Here is a 27,979-nt window from a genome sequence, read left to right on the forward strand (position 1 = left end):
CCTCCCGATTCCCAATCTCGACTCACCTTTTTCATAATAAAACCCTAAGCTGCTCACTGAAGAAACCATGGCCATTGTCAGCCATATCACCACATCTGCAATTACAGATCCATACTTTCTCTCTCGTCTTGTAAACCATCATCACACCAAGAGGGGGACGGCGAGACTTGGGGAGAGAAGACGACGAGGTGCAGAGCACCCAAATTGGCCTGCGTCCGCCTGCTTCTGGGTAGACCAGTCGTATTTTCCCAGGCGCCCAAACCGTCCAGCTTCCTTCTAACCCGCCCAGCGTCCGTTTAGGCCGTCCAGGCGTCTGCCTTACGCCGCCTAATAGCTTTCCTGATTTAGTAAACGATTTTGGGTTAATCGGGGTGGAGCACCGCCGTCTAGCGCCTAGGCGGCCGCCTAGAGCGTTTTTTAAAACACTGCTTTTTGTAGCATATTTTGTGTTTCACATGGTTAAACCTTATAAACATGGGACATGCCTTAAGTTCTATCTACCGCTTGACGCCCATCTGTTTTAGCGGCGACAAAGTTTGTTTCTCTAAAAACACTACACGATGAAATGTTGAAGGAATAAACTTCCAGTTAACTTTCAAATCTTCCATTATTAGTGATATAAGTAAGTACCAGGGCCAGTCCTAGCAGGAAGAGGCGGACGCCTAAAGCTCCCGATTTTGGGGGACCCCAAAAAAAAATTTATGACTTAATAGATATAGGTAGATATATGTTACAAATAATTTTGTATCAGGAGTATGGATGTATTCATGGCATCTCAAATTCGATAATGTCAATTTTCCACTATTTCAAAAGCTTACACAGTTAGGATATCTTGCTATAGTACAAGGAGAAAAAGGTGAATTTTGCATACCAATTTCTTGGTTATTTCTCATATTTGGTTCAACAAATCAAAAGAGAATTAAAGGACAAAAATGAATTGATGTGCAAAAATCATTTCTTAGTTTAAGCATTTGATGTAGTATGATACATTAATAGTGCCATGATACAATGATATGAGTCATGACAATGCTTTCAGTAACTACGGCAATAGTGGTGATAGTTACGATAGTGTTTCTCAAGCAACAAGCACCATCCAAATCAGTATCTCCTCCTTGGACTTCGGGAACGGTTCGGCGACCTACAAAGAAGACGAAAGGAGCAATCCATCAATGCATGTATAGTTAAAACACGTACGCTTGACAATTGCATGCTTGGAGATAGTAGGTGCAGAAAAACAAAAATATTCTGATAGATAATGTTTATAAATTATGCATCTGACCAACAACTTTTATTTCTATCAGCAGAGAAGGTGGATTCAAATTCGGGATCTTTTCACAATATTGGGAAGAGAAAATTCATTAGACCCAGAATTGATTGGTCATCTGACTAGAATTGCTAAGAACGCCACAAGCTTCCATTACATGTGATAAGATAGAAGTTATTCCGTTCACAGAATATGGGAAGAACAGATAAATTAAACTATGAAACTAATGAACCATGTTATATTGCTTTACAATTTTATTTTTTTTAATTGGTAAGAAAGCCTTTCTTCGGACAAACATGAAAAATTAATCCATTTATAAACAACCAATCCAAATTATCGGATATAAAAGCACTAAAATCAAGGCCGTTAGTGACATAACACAAAATACTAAAAAGAAAAAACACCTTAAATTGCTTCCAAGGGGACCAGTACTGAAGCCCAATCACCAGGTATGGTCTGACCAATAAGTTTAGCACCGTTCATTCCCAATATTGCTGCCTTAGCTTCCTCAGACTTCTCATATTCTATCAGCGCATAACCCTGAAATCGTTTTATAAAAGTCACCTTTTGGAGTAAGAAAGATCCAAACAAAACACGGTCAGAATTCGTTTTTTATTTTTCTTTTGATAGAGATATAAATTTTATTAACCGCCGAACTGAAAAAAACTACAATACACATGATAACAATGAACAACAAACCAGATTCCAAATAAACTATAACACTGCTGCCTTCCAGTTTGGATATATCACAGAATAATAACTGTCTTTCAATTTCCATTGAAATCAATTCCCAAAGAGTAAGCAAAAATCTGACACTCCCTATCGATACTCCCCTCCATCCCACTGCAAACCTCAAATATTCTCACTGACATTAATTTATTGGCCCAAATATATAAAGTGAATGAGTGAGCAGCATCCAGGCTGAGACAACACGAAGGAAGTATACAATTCATTCAAAAATTTACGTTCAGATATGAGGAAATTTAATCCCTAAAGGAAGACTAAAATACAATGACCAATGGACATAAAACATGATAAAACATCAACAAATCAATTATCAGTAATCACACAATGTTCGAAAAATCAAATATAAAATTGCAGATCATATATTTGAAAACATCGCAAGTATAAAGGGATATAAAGAGTACCTAAACATCGTAACCAAACAAAGGTCTAATGACTTAAGTGATATAATGTTGATAACTTACCTAGCGGACTGAAGGTAGCAGTTTATTGTTTTAGATGACCAATTTATCCAACAAGATCCACAAAAGCAATAACGTTTTTCTATAGGGACACACGTCAAATTTGCCTTTAACTATTCCTATCCCAACCCATGTTCCAGCAAGCACAAGGTGAATAGGGCAAAGACAACCACTCTACCTCCGAATATAGACCAGTTTCAGATCGCAAGCTTATATTACTGCTGTAGCTATAGAATCTATACATATAATATATATGTATATGTATGTAATTTGAAGAATCACGTAGCAAATTGTTAAATCCAACAGTAATCAAGACCAAAAGAGTGCTTTGTTATTCGTAAGAGAATAAGTTAGTCACGATGTAATCTTATTAATTTTTGTAACCGTTTCAGCATTCTCGTTTGTTTAATAATATTCGTCTTACTTTGTAAAAGTTTGTAGTCTTGTTCTACTTTGTAATAGTTTGTAGTCTTGTTCGTCATGTACCGTCATGTACTCTGATATTCAGCTTGGTATCAGAGTAAGTTTGATCCTTCCGGATTTAATCTGCTTCTGTTCAGTATGATCAGTTTGTCTGTCTCCTTGAATGTTTGTTTTTTTTTTTCCAGTTTCCATCCGTAGATTTTTTACGTTTTCTGGTTTGGTTTTCAGTTTGTCCTTGGTAGACTTCAACGAAAAAAAAAAAGGTTCTGTATTTTGAAAAAAGAATTTGGTGAATTTGTCTCACACCCAAACTTGAAAATGCTCCACCGCACCAAGATTTCTGCATCCCTCCAGCCCCACCGCTGCATCACCGCATCCAGGCCCGCCTGGATCACTCCTACATCAGTACAAGATCCGCTGCATCTACACCATTCGACTCGCCCCACCTCGCCTGCATGATTCACCGCCGCTGCACCCAGAACCTGTCTCTAGCCTGATCCTTCCCCACCATTGCGATTCGCAACGATCCCGCCGCACTGCTGCCGGCAACCCCAACTCGACCAGCCGATCTGACCGATCCACCACACCACTGCTACACCTCTGTCTCGCACCACTGCCACCCGCAATCTGAAGAATCCGGATTTGAGGATCCGCCGCCCCGAGCTTGCTTGCTGTCTTCCCATTTCTTCTGTCTTTCTCTTTCTCTCGTTTCTGCCACCATACACAGATAAGAAAAAGAAGAAAAGAAAAATAGTAAATGAAGTTGCTTCTGTTTGGGTCACTGTTTTTAGAAGTGGTTATGAGGCCCACATGTTGCTGTTGTTGGCCTGTTTATGGAATATGATGTTGCCCGCCACAATGATTGTTTGAGTGTTTGGACTGGTGACTGTTCGAGCGACGTTGTGTATGTGAAGATAAATTGGAACATCAGCTTGTTTGTTGCTGTAGTCGGGATATAGGATACTCGTCTGTTTAGGGACGGAGTCCATACTCTCAACATCTTTTTGTTGGAATCTAAATACATCTGCCTGAATCTATCTATCATCAGCCATCTAAATCTATATCCATCTTCCATCTGTCTGTCCACATTGCGAATCTTGTCTGTCTATTTGTCCGCGTTGCAGAGCCTGCTTGTATGTTCGACTAATGGAGCCTGCAACCACATCTACTTGTCGGCAAACTCATGTTGTTTGTCGTTATGAGTTTGATGGGGTGTTGGAAAATAATACATTTAGGATTTGGGCTTAGCCCGTTAGAATTAGGTTTTGTTAGAGATTAGGGTTAGTTTATTATAAATAGAGTGTTTTGTTTCATTAAAGAATAAGTTAGTCACGATGTAGTCTCTTAAACTAACGGAAAAGTGAAAGTTTTAACACGGGATGCAATAGGTGGAAGAGAAAGACCCTATCCTTTAAAACAGTCCACCATTTGCAAGTCAACCCACTTAGTGCACACACACTAACTCTTTCCAAAGAAAATGCAGCATAAACATATAAATAGATAGAGCCTTGTCCCTGTAGCCCTAAACAGAAAACATTATTAAGGAAAAAAATTGCCAAATATCATCTCTAGCTGTAATTTTCCAAACTTTTTTCACTACTAAATTATAAATTTCAGTCATCGAGCACTTTCTGAACAACCAAACAGATCATCAAGCATTTAAAAAAAAAAAAAAAGCATTATACAAAATTACATAAATAAATGCGAGAGAGGAACTGACAGCGATGAGGAGCGTAAGCCAGAGAATGAGGGGAATTGCAATGGGGAAAGAGGGAGTTGTTTAGCTGGTCTAGGGTTTTGGATAGGGCTTTGAAACCTCCGCTGCCTTTGACTCTCCTAGGCATCGCCTCAACAATTTCGTCCTCCATTAGATCGTCGTTGCAGTGACCTTCCATCCCTCTCTCTCTATCACAAGTCACTCCCGAGCAGAATGCTTTGCTCGAGTTTTGCTCGAGTTAGGGCTAGGCGTGGGTTGGTTTGCTACGATTTTAGGTCAAAACCAAAACCAAACCAACCTAGTCAGTTGGACCAAAATTGCAAACCGAAACTGACCAGGCCAGGTTTAAAACCGATCATATCGGTTAACCGACAATAGCGGGTTAGTTTGGGTCGGTTCTAGGTTTGTGTAAATACTAGTTATATTCCAAGTTCAAACATTCAGATATTCTTAAAGTTCCAAAAATAAAATTCATCAGAGCTCTAATATTTCTAATAATTTTCTTAAAGTTCCAAAAATGAAATTTATCCACGCTCCAATATTTCAAAATGACTAGAATCCAAAAGTTCCATACGTAAGTTCAAAAGTCCCAAAGTTTACTAGAGAAGGCATTACATATAGCTGATTAAAAATTGAAGTCCCAAAAGTTTCAAAAGTTCCAAAAATTCCAGAAGATCCAAAAATTTCAGAACTTCATTCTTCACTTTTCTCGATCTCACGTATTTCTCTAGTCTTGGATCCGTCTCCCCACAACTTGTCTCCCCCACACTATCCGAATTAAACTCATTACTTGTTTGGGTATCTTGTGGGTTCTCCTTTTTATACTCATCATCCAAGCACATGAGAAGATTCTTCACGTTATATGTCATTTCTGGAGCTATGTAATTCACTCAACCCATCCTGAACAATCAAATTGGTGATATAAGCACAACACCTCATGTGTAAAAAATCTCCATTCAACAAAATAGTATTCCAATGCCCTAATGCCCTCTTCATATATCGAATAGCACCATATTAGAGTAGCATTGTTGACGGTGATTGTGAAGACTTTTTCAATGCCCCACTCTGCTAAACACTTCTCTACAAGCCTCCAAATGGCATCACCTTTATACTTTGTAATTTAAAAAAAAAAAATTGAGAATTCTTTTGTGCAAGTTCTACCCATCATCAATAAAATGGGTTGTGAGAGCCATATAATTAACGTTTTGGATAGAAGTCCAAGTGTTAGTTATAAGAGATATCCTTTGTGCATTGCCAGACAAGGTACTCTTTTTTTGGCCCTATGATCTTGAAATTCCACACATCTCTAGCAGTGTAGGTTGAGTCCCTCTCATAAACCGCATAAAACCCAACTCTTCGTCATGCTTCTTATCCAGTATGGTCATCTCCACACAAACAATCCTACTTATTTCCTCACTATATGTTCATCCAACTAAGTTACCACTCTTCGCAAATTTAAGCGTTTTCTGATTTTTAACCACTTTCAATGGAGAATTCGGACAACCCGTTAATCTCAGATGATTCAGCATATTGGATGTCCAATTTCTTCGCTCATGACATGCGTAATCCTTTTTACAGACATTGCATTGAGCCCTTGCATCTAGCCCTTGCATCTAGCTCATTTCCAGCTTCAACTGGCAATTTAGTAAAATGTAACCAAATAATGGAACTCTGTATAGGACTTGGACTGGAAGGGGTGGAAGGTGTACCACTTGAAGAAGTTTGTGAACTACCATCCATCATAAATAAACCTACAAACATAGATTAAACTACTTGCAGGTTACCATCTTTTGGAACAAAAAAAAAATGAGAGAGAGATACTTTTCAGTAGCAGTTGCAGACTGTCAAGGCAATAAATAGAACATCAACAAGAAGGCCACGTAACTTGTCTAGTTTCTTGTATTCCACCATGTAAAGTCCACAATTAGAAATGCTCAAATGATGATGGTTAGTGTTTACAGGTAACATTAAGATAATTATAGGCATAAAACAAAGTGAGAAATAGATATACAAGGAAAAAAAATCAACACATGAAGTTCTGATTGAAAACATTTTTGAACTATTACGCATTAAATGGTAATTTGGAAAACAAAACTGCCCGTATTACTACCAGTCAAAGACTAGGCAAATTTATTTAAAACTGAAGTAGGATCAATAACAAGAAACTTAATTTTAAGAGATTTTCTTGATCACAATCTCATTCTAGCCAGAAATTCGAAAATGATGCCAAAACAAACATCATAAGCCAAAGTCCCAACATTCCATAAACAAAGACTATGAAATCAAGCCATTAATATTTATGTTAGAAAGAACCACCAAATATCAGTAACCTGAAATCATGGCCCCACTCTGATATGCAGTGTCTTCATCAACAACAAACAAACAGAGTCCAACACTAAGCAAATTGAAACTATATAAACTGCAAAGAAGTCAGGACACCAATTTCTGTAAGACAAATAAATAAACTAGAACATAATATGGACATCATAATATCCACTAATACAAGTACAAACAAACCGATCAAATACACATTAAACACTATCAACTAATCAAACAAATGGGTTAAAAACAAACACAAAAGCACATGAAATCAAACCCAAAAGACTCGTGCACACAAAAACAAAAGTTTTGCTTGGCAAAAACCAATTGAGCCATCCCAATTCAAAAAATCCCAACCAAAAGCTCTAATTTCAGTTACATATTAGATTATTACCCATAAGATTATCATAAACTAATATTAGGGTTTTGACTATTACTTGTTAAACAAAAAAGAACATCGATCAAATGAAGAGATGGTGAGGAGTGAAGACGACGCTAGGGTTTTAAGTATGACGATGGGTGCGAGTTTTTGGGTCTGAGAGTTGAGTGCAAGTGAATGAAAGGAAAATGCTCTTAAACTAACCAGGTTTTGTTTTTCTATGGTGGGTACATGATAACTTGTAGATAACTGACCATTCATATATGACTACACATATTAATTCTGATTAAAAATAAATAAAAGTAAATATATGTGGTCGATTCGGTTAATCGTGGCCTAAGAATTTTGGAAATCACTTGCCAAACTAACTAAGATCAGTTGTCACATCCCAGCCTTCCCTCTCGAAGATATTGTCCGCTTTGGCATTCTCCCTCTGGACTATGTCGCAGCAGAGAGTTACCGCACGGTTTTGTCTTTGCAAGCCGCAGCTCCAAAAGGCCTCTTCGAAAGGTACATGCTGGCAATGGATATATAAGGCCCAAAGACCACGCCCTCACGGGCGATGTGGGATCTTACAATCCACCCCCCCTTAGGGAGCCCGACGTCCTCGTCGGCACACCACGACCGTGAGTCTGGCTCTGATACCAAATTGTCACATCCCAGCCTTCCCTCTCGAAGATATTGTCCGCTTTGGCATTCTCCCTCTGGACTATGTCGCAGCAGAGAGCTACCGCACGGTTTTGTCTTTGCAAGCCGCAGCTCCAAAAGGCCTCTTCGAAAGGTACATGCTGGCAATGGATATATAAGGCCCAAAGACCACGCCCTCACGAGCGATGTGGGATCTTACAATAATTGTCACATCCCAGCCTTCCCTCTCGAAGATATTGTCCGCTTTGGCATTCTCCCTCTGGACTATGTCGCAGCAGAGAGCTACCGCACGGTTTTGTCTTTGCAAGCCGCAGCTCCAAAAGGCCTCTTCGAAAGGTACATGCTGGCAATGGATATATAAGGCCCAAAGACCACGCCCTCACGGGCGATGTGGGATCTTACAATCCACCCCCCTTAGGGAGCCCGACGTCCTCGTCGGCACACCACGACCGTGAGTCTGGCTCTGATACCAAATTGTCACATCCCAGCCTTCCCTCTCGAAGATATTGTCCGCTTTGGCATTCTCCCTCTGGACTATGTCGCAGCAGAGAGCTACCGCACGGTTTTGTCTTTGCAAGCCGCAGCTCCAAAAGGCCTCTTCGAAAGGTACATGCTGGCAATGGATATATAAGGCCCAAAGACCACGCCCTCACGGGCGATGTGGGATCTTACATCAGTGCAGTCTGGTTTAACCATCGAAAATTATAATAAAAAAATAAAAAATAAAAAACCAAACCAAACTAAGTTGCCATTTAGGGGTGAGCATGGTTTGGTTCGGTACGGTTTTGAGTGAAACTGAAACTGAAATCGAAACTTTTTGTGGTTCGGTTCGGTGCAGTTTTGAAGCCAAAACCAAAATGAAACCAAACTGTTTGGTTCGGTTTGGTGCAGCTTCAAACAGTTTTGGTTCGATTTTTAAGAAAAAATATACAATTTAAAATACGAAATGCTCGTTATCTCAAGCTTTACATGAATGCAATCAATAAAGAACTTTTTTTAAGAAAACTTATCTAGAAGAAAAGTAGTGTCTAGTAAGATCATAAATCAGAACTTGAAATGAAAGATTAGAACATATTATTAAGCAATTCTCAATCTTAGAGAATGCTCCTCAAGGGTACAAATTAAACTTAAGCAATAGCTAATCGAACTGCTACAAAATGTCATAAATCCGTATATAAATGAAACTAATCCCTCATTAAAGACCAATAAAAAGTCCTCACAGAGCAACCTCATTAGCTAGCTAGGTACCAATTGCCATGCAAAAATTTAAGGCTTGGGAAGAAGAAATCAATGAACGGTTGGCAACTTTACATGCATACTATGTGCAGTAGATAACATGTATCAATGATCCAATGTCATGAACTCATGACAAATATATATTATAATTGCCCAGCAAACAGACTTGCATGGTTGCACCCTCAAATCTATGAGGAAGCTATGCATTATTTCCCTTGCAATTTAGATTTCTCAACATCCTTTGTGTGGAACATTTACCCATTGATCACTTATCCATTGTAGGACAATGCATTCAAGTGCCCACCCCTATTGATGAGTGATGATATTATGTAGAATAGAAAGAAAGTGATGAATGATGATATTCTAGTGTGGTTGAGTTCATACTAAATGTATGGACTCTAACAAACAACCAATCAAAACATGATATCTCATATGGACATTTAATTAAATACTTATTAATATTTACGGTGCGGTTCAGTTTTGGTACGATTTTCAAAAGCCAAAACTAAAACCAAACCATTTCCTATTTTGCGGTTCGGTTTCAAAACCGCAAAACCGAACTGTTCGGTGCGGTTTGATTTGGTTCGTGTTTCAGTTTTAAGTGCCCACCCGTACTACCATTTCAGTTCGGCTGGTTTAGTCGATTTTTTTTTTAAATGCCCTGCCCTAGCTCAAGTGTAATTGTGGCAACTTTTTTGGCGTAATTGTTCAATTAAGTATTATAGAGTGCTGACATTGTTTCTTTTTTATTTTGGTTTTTACTTACTAATCCCTCAGGTTTGCCATGTTTTTATTTAACCCCTCAATTTTTGAAAATTACACAAACACCCTTAGGGTGCCATTCGTTGTATTGGACTATCGTAGACTAGACTAACTTTAGGGACTAAGTTGGACTGACTTAGTGAAGCATTTCCTGTTGAACTAAAAAAGCAAGATAATGACAATAGTATTGTCACCAGTTTGGTGACTTAGTGAAGCATTTGCTATTGGACTAAAAAAGCAAGATAATGACAATAGTATTGTCACCAGTTTGGTGTTTGCTCAGACTAGGACTAAATTATTGTTCTATTTTAATTTCTTTTCTATTAAAGATTTATCAAAATTAATAGCATGTGATGAGAGTGAGACTCAATAAAAAATACAAACCAAATTTCTTGTCAACGAAAGAAATATACAAGATTCAAAAGTAGCATTGTTCCAAACATCAATACAACAAACGTGTTCTCCTAACAACTAAAAATCAAATTGTAGGGTCAAGAGCAAAGAAGATATCTACTAGAAGGAATTACACCATCCTCAAATCCAAAAATTAAAAGAAAATGAAAAGCAAAATAAGAAACTGCCAGCTTGCGAAGCAATGGAAACCCTACTTCTAATAACAGACTGGAATTTTCATCACATATCCACCTATTAGTGAAGTATACATCACATACTATGATCCCCAAGTATTAGTAAGCCAAAGTTATCTAAGTTTCACAGTTTCATTTCTCAAAAGATATAAAGATCATATCATTTCATTTGACATACTTGCAAAGGACTAAGAGGAGGAGCACACAACTTAGTGTTTTCCATTTTGTGTAGTTGAAATGAAGGCCAAAAATCATCCAATAAGTTATCTAGATCCAAGAACAACATTTTTTTAAATCTTTTTATTAGTAATAGAGGGATGGTTTGAAACTATTATAATAATTTAAGGGAGGGGAAATTTCGAAGCCGGATGAAAATCCAACATCCTATCGACTAGGATATTGAATCATATGCCAAGAAAAATATTTGCCACAAAAGATAAAACCAAAAAAATATAGTTCCAAAACTATAAATACATTTCCACTGTATAAACTAGAGAATAAAATTCACATAGTATAAACAAATTTCAAATGCAGCATCTTTCACAATCTGACAAACAACCCAATACTAGATTCTATCCAAACTTCCATTAAAGCCAACAACTTTCCACCCAATTGAAAACCAAATAATATACTTACTATAACTACAATATACGCTAGTTACAATAATTTGCAACATACTTGTAATAGTTAGCTGCAATTTTATCATTCAAAAGTAGATCTCCATGATTCATAAAATGTTAATTAACATTAGCCAAAATATTTCATAGTGCAAGGCTAAGTTGGAAACCACAACCTAAGCTTGTACGATTAACAAAATGCAATCCATGTCAAAAGGCACCACATATATAATCATCTGCTTGCTTTATCGCTTAGAAACTTTTGAACGAACACTTTTGAGTTCGGCATCTATTAACCTGAACACTCCCACATTTTATAGTTTTTCCAAAGTAAGAATTAATCCATCAATTTGATCATAGGATGAAGACCCATGGCTTTAAGTTTGTTAGTTATGTCACTATGATATGCAGTACCTCGAACTATAGCTTTAGTTACCGTTTGCATCATTTTCCCACTTTCAACATAAAATTCTTTCTATCCATTGATAATTACCTCAGTTCCATCATTGAACTTCCCATAGCCATATTCCTCTTTCTTTGACTACTTGCAGATTGGTCGCTTTGTTGGCCTTGCTGGTTCACTAGAGAAACTTTTTTTTTTTCCTTTTTTTTAATCAATTTTTTATTGCTTTGTTAGCCTTGCTGGTTCACTAGAGAAACATTATTTTCAGCTCCAATGTCACTTGCATCAACCTCATTATGACTTTGTTCCTCCATCATTTCTGCAAGAGTTTTGGCTACATTACCCTAGCATGATTCTTTTCAAATATATATGTAAATCTATCTTACAATGGAAAAGGTTTGCTTCTCCATCCTCTTAGCATCTTTATTTTTTTAAGATTATATTATCATAGCAATACTAAAAGTTAGCATGTGTCAAAAATATAGCTACTATGTAACGAATCAGTAAATAAAATAGGATATGAACTTGCACATAAGTTTGCTATGCTTCTGCACTGTCAACTTCAATGCACTTTTTGACATTATTTCATGCAAATCCACTTGCGTTCATCATGTCAAGAACTAAACTATATATTTTTTTTCATCTCTTCAACTTTGACTCAATATGTGGACTGGTCTTTATATTCACACAAGCATTTCCGTACGCACGTTTTTCGTCACTAGCTATGCACCCCTAAAGATATGTTATTTTAGTTATATTTATATTTCTTAAGTGATTATTTTATTAATTGTACATAGAAGCACATCATAACAATTTCTTATTATTTTCTTTTTTCAGTCATATCCTTATGATATATTTTCTCCACATTTATGTTACAAACTATTATCATGACCATGTTTCTAATTACCACACATATTTGAGGCTTATTTTTCTCTAGTCATAGGTGCTCCACGCCCTAAAGAACTTTTACATATATCAAAACCACATATGTCGGTTGTAGCTGTTACTGTTTTCTTTAATTTTTATTTTTGATCGTTGGTGCCACAAGCGATAAGACTTTTTTTTTTTTTTATCACATGCGCCAAAATGAATAGTATGAAATAATATTTCTCTAACTAATAACAAAGATAACATGCACAAATTTGGTACGGCCTAAAAAAACAACAATAATAAAAATTCACTTTCCATTTTTTCTATGGTGATTAACATCATAGGGTGGAAAATTGCTTACTAGAGAGTGGAATAACAGTGGGTGTTCTCCCACAAGTTGAAGAGACAATATGAGAGGCCAAACGGAAACGCCGCTTGATCATGTTTTTGCTGTTGTCAAACTGCAAAGAATCCTATCTGATGAGGGAGTTCAAGAGTTGGAAGTAAAACGGAGTTAGGAATCCAACTTTGGCAGTTAATCTTTCTCGTCCCCATCTATAGTCTGTTTTGTTGAATTGTGTTTTACCTTATTGTACTTATTTTTTTAAATTTTTTATTTTTGTGAATTTGTTTGAGCGTGGTTATTACTCTATCCCAACATTCCGCCGGGGTAGGCTACTAACTTGCTCGTTAGAAGTTGTTAACAAATGGAAATAAGGCCATTTGATGCCTACTCCTTGGGTATGCTTTCAAAAGGGCTTTTTTCATACGTGCTGGTGTTTGTGGTATATTGGTTTTTCCTTTTAAAATCATAGTGAAAGAAGGGCATTTTAGGGTTTTAGAAAGCTTCACCTTATTAGGCTTCTCACTTATATACATATATATATATGTATGTATATATACATACATATATATATATATATGTATGTATATACATACATATTTATATATGTGTGTGTGTATGTATATATATATATATATATATATATATTAGAACACTAAACATTGAACTCTTTTGTAACTTCAATCAAAGTACCTTGTTTGAAATCACCTATGTAATACCACTAGCTACGAGTAACAAAATCATCAAGAACGGATAGCAATGCTTCTTCCTCGAATGCCTCCCATTTACACCTCTTTCCTTTCGGCTCTTGAGCAGCATTCAAATTACTGCCATTATCCATACCTAAACAACAAATATTCGAAAGTACTAAAGCACAATAAAATGAATCAATTTACATAATATTTATTAATAAAACGAATTAATTTCAATGACTTTCAATGCAATCATTTTGCATAATTCCCAACATATGCATAATAAAATGAAAAACTAAAACAAAATGCTATCATTAACACATATAGCTAGTTCGGTTGCTAGTTCTTAATTGCTCTCTAATCATTATACATTTTTTGAGTCATGACATTCCTTTTTGTTGTCCATTGGTCAAATGCTCCAACAGTACTAGTATATTCAGCTTTTTCTGTATTTTGTCCATCTTCTATCATTGGAAAATTCTCTATTGATCTATAGACATCTTTTGCCTAATAAGATTTTGTAGTAGACAACAAGCGGTAATTATTTGACCTTGTGACCTTATCAGATAGAAAGATTGACTCCTTAGTATGGCCTCACTTCCTTCTAGCAAGCCAAAACAGCTTTCAATTGCATTCCTCACCTTGGAATGCTTCGTGTTATAATATTCTTTCTTATTGGAAGGTGTTAGTCCCTCGCATTCGAATAAATGATAATGTATTCCTCTATATGTTGCAAGGAATCCTTCCCCATTTGTGTAACCATCATCTACAAGGTAATAATAACTTAATAACCAAAAGAAACAGACCTATTAGTTTTTTGTAATTCACAAACAAAACTAGACCAAACTTACAAATTTAAGACTAACTAATAGTCTTACAGCTAGTACCTTTAAGCTTCGTTTGGCAGCTCGGACTATACTGACTATTTCTGTCAAATAGGATAAATAGCCACCGGATAGTACTGACTAAATTAGTCGGACGTTTGGTGCAGTATCAGACTAATGACTGTATTATTTATACTGTGTTTGGTATTGAATCAAACTTAAAATAAAATTTAAAAAAACAAAAAAAAAAAAGTGAAATCATTTTTTTGTTCCCAGATCTCTTCGCACACCCCCAAACACCCTCCTTCTTTCTCCCTTCTTCTTCTTCCCCGACTGCAGAAGAATCCCAAATAATTGTTCCCCAGCTCTCTCCGCTGCACCCCCCAAACTCCATCCCTTTCTCTCCCATATTCTTCTTCCCCGACTGCAGAAGAATCCCAAATAAATTCAAATAGCCAGTTGCAGGGGAGGACGGCGAATAGGTGATGAGGAAGGCCACAAGGAGGACAACGAGGAAGGCGACAAAGACTAGGAGAGCAGAGATGGCGAGAGAAAGCAGCGCGATAGAAGGCGACAGGGAGGACGGCGATGGCGAGAGAAGGTGACGGGGAGGACAACGATGCCGACAGAAGGCGACGGGGAGAACGACGATGACGAGAGAAGGTGACGGGGAGGACGACGATGCCGAGAGAAGGCGAGAGAGAGAGGGCTGAGTTCGCGAGAGAGGAGAGTGAAACCGACTAAATAATCCGAGTGTTTTGGTTGGTTTTATTAAGCGGGTGTATACCGTGTTAAATGAGCAAACCGATTAAATTAATCCGGCGCTTATTTACTACGAGTGAATGCCAAACACCCTGGTCCGTATAACTAATCCTTTATCCGATCTGCCAAACAGGGCCTTAATCCATTGGGCTTAGTAATTGCTTCATCATGTAGCATTCTGGAGTTTGATATGGAGCCCTCCTACCCCAAAATACATATATGAGCTGCATATCCCCTGAACACACCTCCAACATATTAATTGCAACTCGACCCTTTCTTGTTCGGTATCTTGGTTTGTCAACTTCAGATACATGCACATCAGTATGCGTTTCATCTAATGCTCCCAATCAATTATAAACAAAAAGAAGAAGAAAAAGCTTTTGTTAATTTATACAAAGGGAATCTCTTCTTCGAATTTAGGAAAAATGAAAAAAAAAATTTATCAACATACTTTGAAACATCACCACCTATGATCCGTAGAATCATTTGGCACGTGTTGAGGGGTTTTTAGTAGGATACGTTGGAATCACAAAATTATTTGCAATACACTCTTGAAATATCTACTAATAGTTTCTTCCGACCAATACTACAATTCTTAGTATGATGTGCTAGTATTGGTAAAGTCATAAACACCTGCTCCTCTACAGACACCAAACCATCATTTTTTTACCCTCCCATCTTGACAAAGTAAGTCACATAATATATCAAGTCCTTCTATCGATTCTCAATTTGTTGACAATTCAGTATCACTATTCCCTATTATACTATTTCGATAACAAAACTAATCTCCCGTTTAACAAGTGAACGGTTAGTCAAAGCTTGTCTTTCAGCATGTCTCTGTTTGGCCTTTAACATCATCAACACACGAATCGTACAAATGCAAATTGTTTGTAAATGAGACATCTCTAACAATAAGATCAATAAAAGCTTCACTTGATCCATATTATTCAAATTTACAAAGAAAAAAAAAATGAAGACATAATATATATATAATATCACTGTTATTAAGGGCGCTAGCAAAAGAAAAAAAAATGAAGACATGATATATATAATATCATTGCTATTAAGGGTGTTGGCAAAAGAAGTAATTATGATATCAAATGAACTAGATCAAGAGGATTCATGAACAAAGCAATGGATCAAAAACAGTAAGCTTTACACGAAGACACAAAGATGCAAAATTACTCGGTCTCAATTTCTAGAATGAAAATTTTCCTCATTACAAAGCAATTGTGTGTGATATAATTTGTGTGTGCTTATATGCATGATTGTATGCTCAATTCTAAATTGCAACGATCATCATTATTATTTATCACTGCAAAAACATTTATAAATTGTTTTCAACCAAATTTAGTAAGGTGTATCAATTGTTATAAGTTTATTTGTTGAATGTTTAATTTTCAAAGCTGTTTGACAATTTAAAATAATACTGAGACTTGTAAACAATTCTTACTCCGTCTGAATGTTGAGTGTTGAACTAATATACTTGATTGATGCAAATGCAAGGCATTCAACATTGCACGATTATTTATTGACATCAGAATGATTGATAAGCAACTTATCTAATATGCTAAACTGATGAAAACAGAACCAAACACTTTAATCTTTTAGAAGAAATGCAACCTTATGTAAACTTGTGGAATTAAAAATATCTCAACTCAAGAAATACTTAAATGGAGATAGGAAGTCATTAACTAATTCTGTAGAAAAGCTTTAAAGATTAGCACAAATGAGATGAACATCTTTATCATTTATTAAAAAAAAAAAAGGTGTCTAGGCAAATGGAAAAACTAACGATTATATGTAATCACTAATTTTATACTAGGATTTCATTGCTGCAGATAGAATCAAATACATGTAGATGGAAAATTTTCTATTTGGCATTGAATAAAAAAGCACTAGGCTACCGCCATTGCAGAGTCATTTGAGGGTACTTCCATTGTAGCCCGGTGCACCAGGCTAGTGTCATGGCAATCATTTGAGGATATATTTGTTGTATTTATCTTGATTAACTACAAACAAGTACATATATAGATAGACAATTTCAACGATGCTCATCACCCACCACTCGACTCGTAAGACTTAGCAACTACTAATTTATGACAATTAAGAAAATTGAGAAAATTGAATACATTTTTTCGTAGTTCAGTATGTGATTTCTTAGTTGTTTAAGTCTAACAGAGCTCGATCTCCTACCAATTTTAAAATTGCATTGCCTAATATTACGAGTTGCTAAAGTCCAACTAATTTCATTTTGTATTTTTACACTTCAGATATCATTTTGCTAGCCCATTGTGAGGTTTAGCCCACTCTCCTCACCCTCATAGATAATATTGTTTGTTCAAAAAAAAAAAAATTTATAAATATTTATTTGTTTTAAGCTTCTTCTATTGTTTTTTTAAGTTTTAAGTTCAAGTTCTTAATACTCCTAGATTTAATGGGAAAAAAAGACGGCGTTAGTAAAAATGACCAATGAAGAAGCTTAAAATCACACTACTAGCCCATTATGAGGCTTAGTCTATTCTCCCGACCCTCGTACATAATATTGTTTGTTCAAAATAAAGTTATAGATATTAATTTTTAAATATTTGTTTGTTTTGAGCTTCGTCTGTTGTTTTTTGAAGTTAAGTTCAAGTTCCTAATACAATCCTAGGCTTAACTGAAAAAAAAAAAAGGACATCGTTAGTAAAAATGACTAATGGTGAAACACATTATCAATTTTGAAGACTAAATAAACTAATATGAGAGTTACAAAATAAAATTAAGCAAGAAATAAGCTTCAGAAACTATTGCTACAGTTAAACCTATGTAATAAACCCGAGACATGATTGTTACAGTGTAATACCATATAAGCTTTTTTTTATAGTCAACCAGCTCTGCTTTGTCACATGGTTGATATCATGAGTAAGTAGAAAATTACTGTCATTCAACGGACCACGCGGCTTTCGCATCCAACCCACACTGCGCATAATGATAATCCAAAGTTACGTAACTACCCCGCTTCCCGTCCTAGCCGTTATAATCTTTTCAAACCATAAAACAACTCAAACATCATTAGCCATGAACAAAATCAAACGAAGGGCAAATTCGTATTTTCATCTCTCATCTTCTTCACTGTAGTTTTCCATTGAAACGAACAAGACCAAAAAACTCCAAAGCTACTCATCACTCAGACTCACTCACTCATCTCTCTCTCTCTCTCTCTCTCTCTCTCTCTCTCTCTCTCTCTCTCTCCGGTTTTGGTTTGTGGACTCAATTGGAGTGTTTAATCATATGGCGTCGTCGTCCTCGGATCCTGGTCCGAAGACCGAAAGCGGAAGCGGGGGCGGCAGTGGCGGTGGAGGAGCAGAGGCGTCGGAGGCGGTTATAGCGAGCGATCAGCTAATGGTGTACAGAGGGGTGAAGAAATCGAAGAAAGAGAGAGGATGTACGGCGAAAGAGCGCATCAGCAAAATGCCTCCGTGTGCTGCTGGAAAACGGAGCTCCATTTACCGTGGAGTCACTCGGTATGTAATTAAGCTCCTCTACTCTTTCTCTTTCTCTTTCCCTTTCTGTTTGGTTGCTGAGAAAATAGCCCTGATTTAGCAAATAAGTTATTATAATTGGGAATTGTTTTGATTAATTCATATGTTTATTAAATTTGAAAATTAAAAGTTGAAAAGGATGAACTGTGATTTGGTTGTGTAAATGTAGGCATAGATGGACAGGTCGTTATGAGGCTCATCTTTGGGATAAAAGTACCTGGAATCACAACCAGAATAAGAAGGGAAAGCAAGGTCTCTCTTTACTTCTCTCTCTCTCCTTACTTATCTCTCTCTCTCTCTCTCTCTCTCCCCCCCCCCCTTTTTGTTAGCGTATAAATGTTGTATACATGTATAATTGCTGACTAGCTTTTGATTTCTTGGACTGTGCATGGTAATGTTGGCGCATGATGATTCGATATATATTCCAGTTTACTTGGGTAAGTTGGGGGCTTCAGTTTTTCATAGATTACTTAAGAAATTGCCAATTTCTTGTGTAAGCTATCGGTTTAATTTTTAATCCTTGAGTATCATGTGGAATTTACAGGGGCGTATGACGATGAAGAGGCTGCAGCTAGAGCTTATGATCTTGCTGCCTTGAAATACTGGGGTCCTGGCACTCTCATCAATTTTCCTGTGAGATTATTGTCATTGATTTGCTGATTTCATTGAAATTTCTTCCATTTTCGGTAATTGGGTTAGCATTTGTTCTACTGTTTGCGTATACCATAAGTAAGAAAACACTTGAATTTTTCAAATCAGCATCTCGGTTCTTCATGCCAATATGTAAATATTTTCGAGTTGTCAACTACAGTATTCCCTTTGTTCAAGTTAGATCTTTCTTCAATTGTTGCAGGTTACTGATTACACAAGGGATCTTGAAGAGATGCAGAATGTGTCAAGGGAGGAATACCTTGCTTCTCTTCGAAGGTGTGTATAGATTTTTACACATTTTTTTAAACGAAAATTTGAAAATACGTATTTGAATCCGGAGACTTTGCACATTTTTAATTGTAATCTCCTCCTGCAGAAAGAGCAGTGGTTTCTCAAGAGGAATTTCTAAATTTCGTGGGCTTTCTAGGTATGCTTTACCTTTAAATGTTACTTGTATGCACAATATATGATGTTCGTTTCTCATAGGACTTCTTGGCACATTATGTTATTCCTTAAGGATACTTATTTATATCTTTTGCGATTACACTTTGTTTGTTAGGCCAGTAGAGTCTTTTTATTCTGTTTTTTACGAGTCAACTATCCCAATCTGGGTTGTGGACAGAAGTAAAAAGCTTGTTGTATATAAATATCTTGTCACTAGAATTCTACATGGAAAGTTGTTTATCATTCAAACTCATTGAGTAATACATCGAGAAACTCAATCTACAAGAGTTTTAAATAATATAATGTACTTTTTATTTTCTTTTATATCGTGTTCTTGGTTGTTAAGGTTTACAGTCCCCATTTTGAGCCAAACAAACCATAGAAGACTTAACCAACAATGCATTGTATCACTATGGTATCAATTTCTTGTGTTGTTGATTTGCAGCATGTAGAGGCAAAAAATGTCTCCAAATTCTGTGTAATGCCAGTAATTCATGTTGTGTTTCTTCATTCTGTTCTGAATTTTTATTCTTTGTACACCTAACAGTCGTTGGGAGCCGTCATTGGGTCGTATGGGTGGATCTGAGTACTTCAATAGCACACATTATGGTAAGTCCTCAACAGATGCTGAACTGAAGCAATATTTTGGATAAGAGGGCTCTGAAAAATCCGTCTCCTCGATCTGAAATCCTCTGCAAAACAAAGTTGCAGATGGAGGCTTTTGAATTTATTATATTCGTTTATCTGGATTACTACCTGAATCAGTGCCACTTTCCGTCTTATACAACTTAAACGTACAGGCGTTGATCCAGCAACAGAAAGTGAAATTTTGGGAGCTCTTTGCATTGAAAGAAAGATTGACCTAACGAGTTACATCAAGTGGTGGGGACCCAACAGATCTCGACAAGCTGAAACTAGCATGAAATTTTCAGAAGAAACAAAACACGGTTGTGTTGGAGATATTGGAGTTGAACTTAAAACATTAGAATGGGGAATCCAGCCTACTGAACCATACCAGATGCCCCGTTTGGGCATCTCTCGTGTAAGCAAAAAGCATAAGGGTACCAGAGTCTCTGCCATGAGCATCCTCTCACGGTCAGCTGCCTATAAGAACTTGCAAGAGAAAGCATCACAAAAGGAGGAAAACAATGCAGATAATGATGAGAATGAAAACAAAAATATCATCCACAAGATGGACTATGGAAAGGCAATTGAGAAATCCACAAGTCATGACGAAAGACTTAGTTCTGTATTAGGAATGAGTGGTGGAATGTCTCTCCAATCAGACGTGTTCCCGTTGGCTCCCTTCTTGTCTGCACCACTTCTGACCAACTACAATGCTGTTGATCCCTTGGTAGACCCCATTCTTTGGACGTCTCTTGCTCCTGTTCTTCCTTCTGGAATTTCTCGCACGACTGAGGTTGGTATTTTCATTTGAAGAATCTCTCTCCTTTTGTTTTCCGTGTTCTGAATCTTCTGATTCCATGAGAAATAATAAGCTAATACTTAGCTTGCTTCATATGGTAATGCAGATTACAAAGACAGAGACAAGTTCAACTTTCACTTTATTTCAGCCTGACGAATGATGTTGCATTTCCTTTTGTTCTAAAAGTTGGTGAAGTTCATGCTAACAGTTGCTTGACGACCTCTAGTCAGAAGGTTTTGCCTATGGATTACATGCTACAGACACAGGAAAGACAAGTATGTGAACCTTTGAAGTGGAAAGTGCGTAAACATTTGATGCGGCCTTGGCAACGAAGAGGTTTGTACTGCATGGGGTGTAGAATATATAGAAGGGGAGTGCATTACTTGTTCTGAAGCGTTTTGGAGTGCTGGTCCTTTAGTTTTTCTGTATAAGTTCAAGACATCAGTTCTGGATTTGGATATTTTGTACAGAAAATATGGTTATTTATATAAATGCATACGTTTGAATCACTGTGGTTTCAAATGAATGCCTCTCTTGGTTTGTTTTTTACTAGATATTTACCCTAGTCACTTTTTTTTTGTTTTTTCCCCTCCCATGTCAATGATAGTAATGGTAATTATAACTTTTGTAGTAGGAGAAACTCTGCATGGTTTTGCTTCTAGGTCTGGGTAACGGTAATTGTTTCCTTGTAGTAGGAGAAAATGTTCCTTTCACTTTGTTGTATGAAACCGTTTCATATAAGTTTCCCTCGCATGTATAGTTTCTTTGGCTCTCGGAATCGGTTTGTGAGGATCTCTTAATAAAGTATTTGAGCTCCTTGTGTGCCCCCAGTTTGGTCAGGTTTTGGATTTCTTTGAGCTTGATTATCTCTGTTTGTTGTATACGTTATTTTTGTTGTATACTCTTCTCCATGTATCTTCAAGTTGGACACAATTTTTTCACTTCCCCGTCCAAAGATCCTTAAATATAGTTAGTTATCCGTTACAATCTAATCCTAGTATACTCACCGAGCCCAAAACCAGCTGTGAGAGCTGTGGAATGCTTTCAACAAGAAAACTCTAAGTTAAACTCGACAATGTGTTATGCATTTAGCAACCTAAATATTAAGCTACTAGTCGCACGTTTTAAACCCACAAGTGCACAAGATCAAACACATAGTATAGAAAGCAAGTACGAGATCATTCCCACGAGGATTGCACTAATATGTATCTAGAGTATGATTCCTAACAATTTAAATTAATTAATTCACAAAACTAGCAAATATGCGAGTAAAGGTTTAACAAAATAGTTTGAGATGTCTTAAGTTTAAGTATAAAAGCACAATATAAAGAACGTAGGCAAATAAAAGTAATTGGCAATAAGGGTTTTGAAAACGATGTTTGAACGGTTAGGACTTTGACTTCCATCTCTAACCTTTTTCACCTAAGCAACCGATACACACTATAATACAAAACAAATTTTTGATGCTTTACGTTTGTCAACCTAAAGGCATGATATCTACTATTTAAGCTATTGATTTCCCTAAACAACGAATTAGGCATGGGTGTCTAGACTAACTCTTTTCATTCTCGAAGTATTGAGCATGGTATCTACTAAGTTGCACTCCGAGAAAGCATAATACAATGGAAATCGACGAACACACGAATCCTAGAACGTGGTATCTATTCCGGTTATTTGTGATAATTAATTCCGGGAACCATAACTAGTTCTCTTGTTACTCGGCATAGGTACAAGATTGTATCATCCAAATTTACCCATGTAACAAACTCGATTACAAAGCTATTCTACGGTGATCAATCATAAAATAACTCAATAAGATTGGATTAAAACTGGAATTAATCACTAAAGCATCAACAAATTGTCTTGTAACAAAAGTGTATCGAAAATACTCAAGGAAACATGATTAGGACTTCAACCAAGTCCCAACTATGAAATTTAGTTACTCATAATGTAAATGGGCAGCAAAGACAAATAAAACAGAAACTAAGAGGAGAAGAATAAACTCTTCCATGACAAATTGCAGAACGGTGCTCTAGTCCTTCCTTTTTCTCCCTCCTGCCGGTTGTTCTTTCTCTGTTTTGGTGGCTGCTGCTGCCTATCTTCTTTTTTTTTTCTTTTGTTTTTCTACTTTTTATATCTCACGCCGCCTCTGCTGGTCTGATTAGGGATCCTCCTTCATTCCCCTTCTAGTTGTAACCGACAAGGCAATTAGCCTTCTTTTCCTTATCAAGCTTAATGAGCTTTAAAGTCTCATTATATTATAAAGACTTTTAATTTACTTTCTCTCAGACTTTTTGGCTTTCTTCAACTGGTTAAAACTCCTAATAAATAGGAATTTTAATCTTCATTTAATCTGCCACATTGATACATGTTTGTAGAAAATTTCATATTCGCGTGTACCCCGACCTTCATGTACTAAAACTGCCATAACTCCCTCTAGAAAAATGATATTCACAAACCATAAAATTCTACGGAGAATAGACATCCGTGGATTTCTAAGCATATATGGCACATCTCCTGGTTCTTCCCGAGTCAATACAGTTTAACCCACGGACTCAGCTGATCTGCACAGGCTGTGCTGATCACATAGGATTGTAAAAGCCTTTTTAACTCTTTTTGCACTCTTTGCTTGTTACAACCTACAAAACACAAATATAATGTAAAACCTATATAAAAGAGTAAAACAAAGGTGTAAACAAGGAGAATTATTATATATATAATAGCAAATTTACGAGCATAACACAATGCAAGTATGGAAAATGGCTGCTCCTTTTGTAGATTGACAGAGATCCAACCCTAACCCTAATCTTAATCCATTCAACATATAGATGGCCTCTGTGGTGCACAACCGGTCAGGGGCCAGCACTCCGTTAGTCCGTCCTACGCTGCCACTATGCCAGCACTCCGGTAGTCTGTCCTACACTGCCACTAATCTCCAATACGCGTATTTTGTTGGTAAAAATTTGTATAATTAGACTTAACTGCTTAATTTGATAGATTTAGTAATTCAATCTATGATAATATAAGTTGATTGATACGATCCTTGCCTTGAGGGTCGAGGCATTTAACATTCAGCACTGGCTTGGTTCTTTTCTTGTTTGTTCTTACAAGGTTGAGCTTCAATTACTACCGGTTTATATCAACTATGCGCCACGGAAGAAGGAAGAACGACTGTTCAAGCCATGAAACTTGTATTTCGAAAATCAAATCTCCATACAAAGGCAGGGCTTTGAATTAAAGCTACAATATTCAGATTTTTCATTCCTACTTCCGTGACCAAACAACCGAATACACAACATCCCATCAGTTGGTCAATAGCTAGAGAAACGTCAGTCATAACTACTATAATGTGCGTAGAACAAAAGAATCAAACCGTTCCTAACACGACCATAGAGTTTTGGATCAATGAAAAGCATTCAAATTCTCAATCAACAACAAACCAAGAAACACATCAACTGAGTTCTGCTCAAACAGAAAAAAGCAAAACATCTAGAGATACTATGACTACCATCAATTTGAAGTTGAATTGATGCTCCATTGCATGAGAAACATTTAGGAGATTGAAGGGGAATCGATCCGGTGGAAACTATGGTGTGTTTATCAACTTGAAGGCACAGTCCTCCCAAATCAAAAGGGAATCATCAGCATAGCATTTTGGAGTCTTGCAAGGAGGTGGAGAGTCAAGGTTGTCAGACAGCCAGGGGTTTTGATCCTCAGGTATCTCTTCCAAATCCCAATTCTTGGGACTCTCGGGCTGAAAACAAAGATAAAAAACAGGGGTTGTTACCAAAAATCCATACTGACAAAATAACTGCAGAAAAGAAGTATTCTTCTTGGACATGAAACCCGAAGCCTACCTCAGATTTACTTGGCAGTGAAGGCGCACATGGAGATGTAAGCTTCTTGGAAGAATCTGAGCAAAAAATGAATGATCTGATAAGTTAAAATGCCCATGAAAATCATCAATTTCAAAAAACTCAAATTATTCAAAAAAATATAATACCGGTATCTACTCCAAGTGCCATCAGAAACTGATGAAACTGATGAATCTCATCCATGTCCTGTGCCTTCATGCACTCTTGATGATTGTGCAAAAACCCTTCTTCTGCAATATTATCAGGACAAACAGGCTGCTTTGTCACAACCCTCTGCTTTGTGTTGTTCTTCACCTGTGCATCCCTTGTGTTTGAAATATCACGTAACGCATTCCTGCTGCGGATCTGAACTTTATCTGAGGCTTTAGACAAGCCTTTGTTATTGCTTGCATCACCACAAATGGTTACCTTGGGAGACTGCTTTTTTGATGCCTGAGTAAGGGCAGCAGGCTTCCCTGAATTCGATAGATCACCAAGTGGTTTCCTTCCACCAAACCCCCCTTTCCTTTGCGCTTTGAAGGCATCACCCGCTCCCACAAGAGAAGCTCCTGCCATACATAAAATTACAAGGGTTAGACTAAAACAGCCCAACAAGAACTTTAGACATAAAAAGAAAAGCATAAGTAGATTCGATCATTACCATTACCCTTAGAATGAACACTCAGATTCTGATCTTGATACAAAGTATCAAGCGTTGATGCCATTGCCGCCTTTTTAGTATCCAATTCGGTTTAATCTTCTGCTAACTGTAGAAAGTAAGGATGCGATATGATTCGAAACATGCAACCGAAAAAACAAGATACAAATTACAAAGCAGAAACACCCATTTATCCTCCATAATGAAATTATGATCACTCATTATAACATGGCCAAGATTAGTGCTTGAAAACGAAAGATTACCCGAGATTAATCAACAAGATTTTTATAGAAGACTCAAGAGGAAATTAGACACCCAAGAACTAGGAATCCACAACCCCATGACCCGAAACTAAACTACATTTCTGGGTTATCTTGATCCTAATACTCAATTGACAATCCCCGTTACCAATCACCACCGAATCCGTAAAATCCTCCCCACTCAGGTTTATTCATCCGCCCCAAAGTTGGGGGTTTTGAAAGATTAAACAGAGATAAATAAAGAAAGATTCAACTGAACTCATATGTAAAATGAACCCTAACTAGAACCCAAAATCGATAACAGAAACCCTAAGTTAGTTTTTAATTGGGACCCTAATTCAACCCAAATTAACGAAAGAAATCGGAGATTAAGAGACGAGGAAGTAATTACCTGTGACGGGACGGATTGAAAGAAAAAAATGAGAGCGCAGATTACAAGTTGCTTCGTAGAATAGCGTCAGAGAAAGAAAGATGAGAATTACAGAGGGAAGAAATGTTTTTGAAATTTGGGGATGGTGGGGGCCAGCAAGATCTTCTCGAGCTCCTCTATGTAAGAGCATTTCTAACGAGGAGGCTCTATGGGACTAGAAAAGTGACAAATATAACTCAATTTAGAACTCAGAGGAATATTTGAGACTTCAGAAAAAAATAATCTCTCTCAATAAGGAGCATCTCCAATAAGCACTCTCTTAGTACTGGTTTCGTGATGTGCTTTTATAAAAAATATATATAAAAAAAATTAAATTTAAAAAGATGTTTGGTAAATACTTAAAAATAATTTATTTTCATAGTTTTAAATGAAAATAAATTGAAAACATGAATCAGCAAAAATGAGTTTATTCTCACAGCACAGCAAAAACAGTTTTTTTTCAAACACAGCAATATCAAACCAGCAGTCCGGTAGTCTGTCCTACGCTGCCACTATGCCAGCACTTCGGTAGTCTGTCCTTCGACACCCCCACTAATCTCCAATACGCGTATATTGTTGGTAAAAACTTATATAATTACAAATGTTAATATAAGTTGATTGATGTGATCCTTGCCTCGAGGGTCGAGGCATTCAATATTCAGCACTGGCCTGGTTATTTTCTTGTTTGTTCTTACAAACGGTTAAAAATAAGGGAATTTTAATAAAAATACTTTCAGTATTGTTCATTTTTAACGAAAAATCACATTTTTACCTTTCTCTGTTACTATTCACGACACATTTATTTGTCATTTTTCATTAAAACTAAAGGTTTTTTTTGAACTTTTCGTTAGTTTTCTTTAAAAATAAACCCTTAAAATTCTAAACGGTTGAAAATAAATCCTAAAAATCATGTTTTTAAATTACAAATGAGGCTCACCCATTTCCAAACTTAAAAAAAAAAAAAAAAAAAAAAAAAAAAAAAACCAAGATTGGGCCCTCAATTTGGTGTGGGTCCCCCTACTTTTTTGGGCCAGATGTAGCTTAACTTTTTGTTACTCAAGGATCGAAGTTGGTAGCCCATGTGGTGGATGTAGTTTTATTTTCGGCCTATGAGGGATGAAATTTTTCATTAGAGCTACAAATGTGATAGCCTCAAGGAGGTTAAAGCCTCCATTGGCGATGCTCTGAGGATCCAGGATCTGTGAATTGTTTCAGTTCTTCGTACATCGTCCAATCAGTTTTTGTCAAGTATTGTTTGTGTTTAATTTTAAGTAAAAATAATTAAAATGGTTATAATTGCACGATATATTATGAACAGACACGATTTATGAATCTCCGGGATCCTCACAAAGAGGATATGGCTTTCAAGGGTCGTCTATAGTGATACCCTTCGTTTAATGTGGTTTTACAGTGGTACCCCTCGTTTGGAAATCTATCCACTTAAATGACATAACCATGCTTATCCGTTGGATTTTAGATACTTTGGATCACCACCATCCTTTGCAGTTTCTCTTTGATGTCATCACTACTTCCACTTCGTTCATTCTGAGAGCAATTTCGATGAGTAAAGGCTCCCCGGACAATAGACAATTCAATCACCTCAAGTGAAGAATAACTATGTTTAATGAACAGTAATTGTCTATTGCATCTCCACTCTTAAACTGAATAGCCTAGATAATTCATATTAAAATATTAGTATTTT

The 27,979-nt window shown here is 36.7% G+C and overlaps 2 protein-coding genes across 3 annotated transcripts; one reads left to right on the top strand and one right to left on the bottom strand.

Moving 5' to 3' along the window:
- Window positions 1-18,207: 18,207 nt before the first annotated feature.
- Window positions 18,208-21,605, top strand: LOC137713794 (AP2-like ethylene-responsive transcription factor At2g41710). The gene is made up of 9 exons (XM_068453148.2): window positions 18,208-18,557; window positions 18,745-18,827; window positions 19,004-19,012; window positions 19,120-19,208; window positions 19,429-19,502; window positions 19,603-19,653; window positions 20,218-20,279; window positions 20,471-21,090; window positions 21,203-21,605. The coding sequence occupies exons 1-9, from the start codon at window positions 18,325-18,327 to the stop codon at window positions 21,254-21,256; spliced, it is 1,275 nt and encodes a 424-aa protein (XP_068309249.2). The 5' UTR covers window positions 18,208-18,324; the 3' UTR covers window positions 21,257-21,605.
- Window positions 21,606-24,429: 2,824 nt separating this feature from the next.
- Window positions 24,430-26,439, bottom strand: LOC137712150 (uncharacterized). Of its 2 annotated transcripts, none has more exons than XM_088684677.1 (5): window positions 26,260-26,439; window positions 25,618-25,717; window positions 25,100-25,519; window positions 24,954-25,009; window positions 24,430-24,850 (listed from the first exon to the last, which is right to left on the bottom strand). In XM_088684677.1, the coding sequence occupies exons 2-5, from the start codon at window positions 25,673-25,675 to the stop codon at window positions 24,683-24,685; spliced, it is 702 nt and encodes a 233-aa protein (XP_088540803.1). In that variant the 5' UTR covers window positions 25,676-25,717; window positions 26,260-26,439; the 3' UTR covers window positions 24,430-24,682. The 2 variants fall into 2 exon arrangements, with proteins under 2 accessions (XP_088540803.1, XP_088540802.1); XM_088684676.1 differs by having other exon boundaries at window positions 25,612-25,717.
- Between the last annotated feature and the right edge of the window lie 1,540 nt (window positions 26,440-27,979).

Source organism: Pyrus communis, chromosome 14 (assembly GCF_041283825.1).
Source record: "Pyrus communis isolate YQ-2024b chromosome 14, ASM4128382v1, whole genome shotgun sequence".
Lineage (NCBI taxonomy): Eukaryota > Viridiplantae > Streptophyta > Magnoliopsida > Rosales > Rosaceae > Pyrus > Pyrus communis.